At 35.8% G+C, this 7781-nt stretch overlaps 1 protein-coding gene across 1 annotated transcript; it reads left to right on the top strand.

Moving 5' to 3' along the window:
• Positions 1-1685: 1685 nt before the first annotated feature.
• LOC113071460 (phenylalanine-4-hydroxylase-like) lies at positions 1686-5413 on the top strand (the record flags this gene model as incomplete). The annotated part of the gene is made up of 6 exons (XM_026244818.1): positions 1686-1923; positions 3660-3748; positions 4105-4172; positions 4782-4978; positions 5113-5248; positions 5344-5413. Coding segments are annotated over 6 exons (798 nt in total), but the record flags the coding sequence as incomplete, so codon positions are not given.
• Positions 5414-7781: the final 2368 nt, after the last annotated feature.

The following is a 7781-nucleotide window of genomic DNA, read 5'->3' as shown; positions in this document are numbered from 1 at the left end:
TCTTGTAGTAATGCCAAGATTTCTTGAATCATCTACAAAGTTCTTGTATCAAAGTTCAGAGTATATTTGTTTTGGGATGTTGACTTTTTCTACTGCCTACGTGCAATGAAACGTTCTCCCAGTAGACGACGGGTTTCATTCACTGATATAAAAAAACTATTTACACAAGCAGAGCGAGTTGCATACTAATATATGTTGTGCTTTCCTGAAATCCTGCATCCATACTAATGATCCTAAATTCTTCTCCGGTGCTTTTCTGCAAGTCATTAATGTATATGTGCCAATTACTCACCCCCTAATGCTACTATAAAAATAAAGCTCGGCCTGTGGATTCTGATTGGCTCTTCCTCACCATATCCTACTCCACCCCCTTTAAAACGCCCCTACTCCACCCTTCACCACGGATACCCGCACACACTTTCCAGCTTTATTTTGACCTAATACAATACAATCTCTTACAGCCCACACTGAATGTTTGTTATTAGGGAAAAAGGATGCTTATGAAAGACTCAAAACAACTATAACGGCTGATTATAGTTATTATGAAAAATGGCTATATTATTCTGAATGAACTATGCAGCTCCAACAATTTAAATAGAACTTTAAATGAATTAATTATTAATATAAAGCAATTAATTAATAATTAATTAATTTAATAATACCACTAATTAATATGCATAGTATCTTTAGATATTAGATTTTTTTTAGGGCAATTTAAAACATATAATTGCAAATTATACATATTATATAACATATGCAGACACTTGATCTTAAATTTGGAAACAAATGAATGTTGTGACTGAACGCAATTAAAATAATCCAGGACTGCGAAACAAAAAGGCAGTAATTCTCTGTTGTGTTGTTTTTGAGTGTCAAAGGATGCAGATTCATATGGACTCAATCATTACCACATGGAGGGGAAATGTCGAAAAGTACCAAAGAAGGTCCAAGGCATTGTAAAACCTATCCGCCTTCTCTACAGGCCTATAGCAGACAGCAATGGGTGTCCTCCCTCTCTGTGTTTAAAAAAACACATAAATACAAACAGGTTTTGGCTTGAACACTGCAGTTAAACTTAATTATGCGAAAAAACACCCACTCTCCTATTGGCTGGAGAAAAGCTGCACATGTGAGTCTAATCATTCATGTTTTGCAGTACATCTTACACATCTTTTTTAATTTATCGTAAACATTTTATTAAAGTGGTCAGGGTACAGAAACCCTGATACATAATTAGAACCATAATTGAAATACTCAGTTTAGAATGCAGCTGGACAACCTTAAAACTTTCTCCACACAGTTGTATATTGAATTTGTTTTTATGTTAGATGGATTGGCTTGGAGTGCAACCTTGTGTTTATTCACTATATGCATATAAACTATATCTAAACACCAAACTAATGCTGGGTGTATTAAGCAAATTAAAAAATGATTGTCAGATGATCAATATATAAATGATTGTCAGATTGTCAATATGTTCAAGATATAGATATAGATACCTATATTATGAAAAAACAAATACATTTTCTCTCATTTATATACAGTATATATATATATTGTGTGTGTGGTGTGTGTGTGTGTGTGTGTGTGTGTACAGACAGAGAGAGAGAGAGCATAGCAACTTAAGAAATGCATTATATAAATATTACTAATACATAAATATCTTGTAATATATATTGTTTAATTATCGTAAGTTATATAATATATTGCAGCATTATGTACATGTATGTACTTTGCAGGAGAAAGGCATTAATCTGACCCACATTGAGTCCCGTCCATCACGCAACAACAAAGAAGAATACGAGTTCTTCATCAGTGTGGATCAAGCCTCTTCTAATGCTCTGGACGAGGTTGTTGACGGTCTGCGCACGCAAATCACTGGCCAAGTTCATGAGCTGTCTCGCAACAAACAGAAGGACACAGGTGAGGCACAGGGCAAATGTCCAGTGGACAACTCATGAGAAAAGAAATAAAACTGTTACCACATTTCAAGGTCAGACAGAAATACACCAAGAGAGCGAGATTAGGATAGTAAAGAATATGATGAACAGAAATAGAACACATGCTGTAATCGTTCATAAATGTCATTGCGGAGATGGATGACAAAGACCCTTGCTCTCAGCCTCTCTTATGGTTGTTTCCAGAATCGCATTAGTTTAGTTTTTGAGGACAAACAGACTCGTAGAGATGGACTGAAATGTCTTGTTTCTATTCAAAGGTAAGTTTCAGCAGGGTGGGGGTCAAAGTTCAATACAAAGCCAGTCCAACCAACAATTTCCCCAGTTGTACAATAAGAAAACACAGAGCAGGGGACATTAAGGGATATTTATGGCTGATGAGGAAAGCCAGTCAGGGTCTCCAGTTCTTAGCCTTTTGTTCAGACAGCCTCGGGCTCGTACCAATGACTGGACCCCCAAAGAGTTTAACTGTCATAAATCTAGCTGATGTAGAGTAAGCTTTAGCCTCATAGCCTGGGCTGCGTTGTCACCCTCTGGCTCATTTGCCTCACAATGCTTTCTGTTTACTACTGTGTCATCCATCACTGTTAGCATGCCAGCGTTAGCTACCACACTATTCGATATTACACAGTTCACATATTTAGAATTTAGTACTTTAATTTCTATTCAATAAAGAGAATGGAAACACTATAGATCTCATTCAAATCTAAATCAGGAAACTCTATAGGGTCAAGCAATTTTGGTAGGTTTAAAGGTAGGCAGCTTTGTTGTGTTTTTCTTTTTTTAAAGCACTAGAATTTATTTTATTCAGAAATGTATTATATGAGTTGTAAAGTTGTCTATAAAAGTCTTGCCTTGCCCCATGGATTTCCATTGTACATGCCTTACTATACCCTTTTAAAATATGTGCACTTAATTGTAATCAGATAATGTCATATTATTGAAATAAAAGGTCACTTAATTGTACATAAAGAGATAATACTTTCATCAATAAATATTTAACACACTTAACTACACTTTTGAAATGTGTATTTTGTAATAATGTTAGAAATAAAAGTTTTACTTCTAAGTACTTTTTAAATAATTTGTCATGTACTTTAAAAAGCACACTTATTTAAAGTGCTGACTAGCATAATGTAAATTAGCTTACTTGATAATTTTAACTGTAGAGTGTTATTCAGAATAAAATTTCAAGTTAATATTTGAAATATTTTAAATTTACTAAATTGCTTCTTCATATTTACATGTGCAATTATAAATGCATTTAAAAACACGCCATTCAGTTTCAAAAGAAATTGCACATAAATTACATATATTTTAATAAAGTGTATTTTAGTTTAGCATAAATGCTTGTCAATACATTCATTAGCACACATTAACTCAATATAAGTAATTACGAAATTACATATAAAGATATACTTTAGTCCTACTTAAATGGGTCAAAAAACATTGTATTTCATATAAATTTGATCTATAGTACATTTTCATTTAATTAAATAGCAATGAAGTGTCTGGAAGCATTGTGTTCCATATTTTATTTCTGTTTAGGTATTTGTATTTATTTTATTTTATGTATGTTTTTTTCACAAGGATAGACAAACCATGCCAAATATTTTGTCAACAGAATATAAATTGCATTGATTATATAATATATTATTCAGTCATTAACCACATTCTTACTTCTTTCCCTCTCATCCAAAGTTCCATGGTTCCCAAATGACATCCAGGACTTGGACCGTTTTGCCAATCAGATTCTCAGTTATGGGTCCGAGCTGGATTCAGACCATCCTGTAAGACATTGTGTGTGTGTGTGTGTGTGTGTGTGTTCGAAGTGACTGTCTGTATGATCAGAGAAAAGAGTGATAGTGAGAGTGAAAGGAAACTTCTTCATTTTTATTTCAAATGCATGTGTGTGCATGAAATTGATGTCAGCGCTTTAATTGAGCCCCTGTAATTATAAATAATTGCCCTTTCCAGCCGTTATTAAACTGAAATGCATTCATCATGAGCAGCAAACACTCTACAAAGGCTTGATTTGAACGAGTCTCCTTGATGAGACTGAGAAATACTGTCAAAGGCTGCTGAGAGATCAGAACTAGCTGTAGATCCACTTTCTTTCCCACTCTAACATTGCTGTCATTCACAGGGCTTTACTGACCCCATGTACCGTGCCAGAAGAAAGGAATTTGCTGACATTGCCTACAACTACAGACAGTAACTATTGCCCTCAGTGTTTTCTCTTTCTCCCCAACTTTCCCATGGGCTACAGGGACCATCCCCAACTCTAGCACTTTCCCTGTTGTTTTGTTGTGCATTCTATGGAAATTACTCCTGCTGCCTAACAAAAGGGTTAAATTGCAGGGTCCCAGCACAGTCCAGAGTGCTGGGAGCTTTGTCATCATAAGTGAGATGCATTATTCACACGGCCACTACAAAGGGCAGGAGCACTGAATGCTATGCCCCCTGAGGAAGCTCACATTTGAATACACGCTCCATCAATAATAACACCACTCATAACTGATATGACATAGTTAAGAAGTCCAGTGTGTCTTCAGTGTGTCTTCTTTACAAAAAAAGAACCTTGTAAAAAATCTTGACAGGTGGTCTAAATGTCTTTGTGTTATAAAACAAAATATAACAGTGGAATGTATTTTAAAGAAATATAGCACAAACATGTGTTTCAAGAAAAAAATATTCTCAAAATAAAGATTGTTAGGTTTGTTGTATACTGTTTGGACAAATGTATTTGAACACATTGTCTACTAAAAATGAGCTTAACCTCCCTCCTGAGATAAAATGAGACAAATCTCCCTCCTCTTTTAGTGGACAGGTTATTCCACGTGTGGAATATACCGCTGAAGAGAAGGCCACATGGGGAACAGTTTTCAGAGAGCTGAAGACTCTGTACGCAACGCATGCCTGTCATGAACACAACCGTGTTTTTCCACTTCTGGAGAAGTACTGTGGATACCATGAGGACAACATCCCGCAGCTAGAGGACATCTCACACTACCTGCAGAGTAAGAGTGTTCTCCAGTAGAGCTAATTAAATAAATACACAGTCAGGTGAAAGGGAAGAAAAAAGAAAGGTTTAGTGTGTATATAGAAAAGGAAACTTCTAAACTACATATCTCACTCTTCCTTGATCTCTCAGCATGCACAGGTTTCCGTCTGCGTCCTGTGGCCGGTCTGCTCTCCTCGCGTGACTTCTTAGCTGGGCTCGCCTTCCGAGTGTTTCACTCGACACAGTACATTCGCCATAGCTCCAAACCCATGTACACACCTGAACCGTGAGTATTCAGACCAAAACCATGTTACCGCTTTGTTTGAAATATATGTCATAACTGTCAAAAATGATTAAAAAAAAGTGGATTTGTTTCCTCAGGGACATCTGTCATGAGCTACTGGGCCATGTCCCACTGTTTGCTGACCCAGGCTTTGCCCAGTTCTCACAGGTTTGATATGTTATGTTATAATATATATATATATATATATATATATATATATATATATATATATATATATATATATATATATATAATCCTAGTTTGAACAAAACAAGTGAAATTTATGGTATGCGAGTGTAATTTTGACTTTTATTCAGTGGTGTCAAAAGTACTGGCATTCATTACTCAAGTAGAAGTATAGATACTAGGGTTTAAAAAGACTTTTGTAGAAGTTGAAGTATCAACTCAAGCTTTTTACTCAAGTAAAAGTGTAAAAGTACTGGTTTAAGAAACTACTTAAAGTATAAAAGTAAAAGTAATGTGGGAACAAATGCCATTAAGAACAAAAGCTTAGGCCGCACCACAGGGGCCTATTGTGCACTACCCCACCGCCTCAAAAAACATTTTTCTAAAGGCCATAGGCCATAATGACTATAATGTTATATTAAAATGTTAATGTTGAAAAATTTGGGATGCACTAGGATTCCTGTTTCAGCCGCATATATGAAAATACAAAAATGGTGTGCACATCCCAAACATCCAATTAGGACGCAGGTGCAAGACAACTAAATGATATAGACAAATAAAGAAGTGAAGTCTGAACACTGAAAACTACTGCTCCAGAGGAATTTAATCAAGCAACGTTTCGACCTTCAGGTCTTCCTCAGCCGCATATATGCCCATTTAAAATGAACGCACTTTAGTACAATGCAAATACATTAAAGGACTAGAGATATGATGACTAGTTGCCAATAAGTATTGTTATGGTGCAAAAAGTCAAACTTCAGAGGCTTGTCATCAATAACTTTTAATGGAATGTACATCCAAGATTAGCTGCAGGAATCTGCGAGGGCAATGGACAAGAACATTGGTCCAGGCTTAGTAACAATTACACTTGTATGGTTGTCTATGTACAGTAAAACATTATAGTGCTGTCAAAATGAATGATTAATCCAAGTGATTAATGAAAAACTAAAACTGAAAAAGAAATCATAATCCTGATACTTTCTTGATTGATAGCTTCTTGTATTTGGTACATACGTCTGCTATGTCCAGTGTTCGGGGGGTAACGAGTTACAAAGTTGGTATAGCCTACTTATCACAACATTGTCAATCACATCGTCAATCGAAAACGCTAATTTATTAAAACGTCTCGCTACCGAACTACGTACAGTAGCTTAATTTGTGGAGGACGAAGAAAAAGCACTCATTTGGTAAATGAGCCAGTGAGAAATAATAACTTTTAAGTAGGGTCCAGTGCCTTTTCAATACTTTTAAAACGGTACCGGCTCCTAAACGGTGCCTGAACCGATACTTTAAAAAAAGAACCACAAAAAAACTATGGATAACTTTAAAGAACATTACAAATATTTAAAATAAATCCATAGCTTGTTGTGCAAGTTGTGCTTCCCTTAATCTAAGGCTAATAAATGTATTTCACAGTCTGGGTCATTATTTAATACAAAACCACACATAATGTTTCTGCTGTATCTCTGTCACTCACTCTGATATTTAGTTAACATGAGTGCTGTCTGCCACTGTCTTAAATCAGTTCTGTGAATTACTGTATGGTCATTAATGAATTCTTTATAAAGTAGCAACAATGTCGTTTTTAAAATACAGTACTGTGCAAAAGTCTTATGGAAAAAATAGTATTTTCTCCCCAAAAGGGTTTTAAGCCAGTTATTTATATCTGTAGTGTGTCAGTAGGAAATATCAATTTGCCATTAATTTTAATAATAATCTAGTGCGATTTTGAATGCACAAGCAGTCTGACAACGGCAAAAATGAATGTTTGGAAATGTAAACTGATATTTTATACTGACACACTACAGCAAAATATATAAATAACTGTCCGAACACCATTCTTTTAAGTGAAAATACTAACGTGTCTAAGACTTTTGCACAGTACTGTATGTATAAAGTACGTATGATTAAATTAAGTATATTTAAATTAGTTTAATTAGGGCCCGAGCACCGATGGTGTGAGGACCCTCTTGGAATTGCTCCGTTTATTATTATTATTAGGGCCCGAGCACCGATGGTGTGAGGACCCTCTTGGAATTGCTCCGTTTATTATTAGGGCCCGAGCACCGATGGTGTGAGGACCCTCTTGGAATTGCTCCGTTTATTATTATTATTAGGGCCCGAGCACCGATGGTGTGAGGACCCTCTTGGAATTGCTCCGTTTATTATTATTATTAGGGCCCGAGCACCGATGGTGTGAGGACCCTCTTGGAATTGCTCCGTTTATTAGGGCCCGAGCACCGATGGTGTGAGGACCCTCTTGGAATTGCTCCGTTTATTATTATTATTATTATTATTATTATTATTATTATTATTATTAGGGCTCAAGCCCAAAGGGCGAGAGGCCTAT

The sequence above is a fragment of the Carassius auratus genome, unplaced genomic scaffold (assembly GCF_003368295.1).
Source record: "Carassius auratus strain Wakin unplaced genomic scaffold, ASM336829v1 scaf_tig00007347, whole genome shotgun sequence".
In the NCBI taxonomy this organism is placed as follows: Eukaryota; Metazoa; Chordata; class Actinopteri; order Cypriniformes; family Cyprinidae; genus Carassius; species Carassius auratus.
The sequence above is the reverse complement of the archived record's forward strand: the minus strand, read 5'-3'. Positions and strand labels throughout refer to the sequence as shown.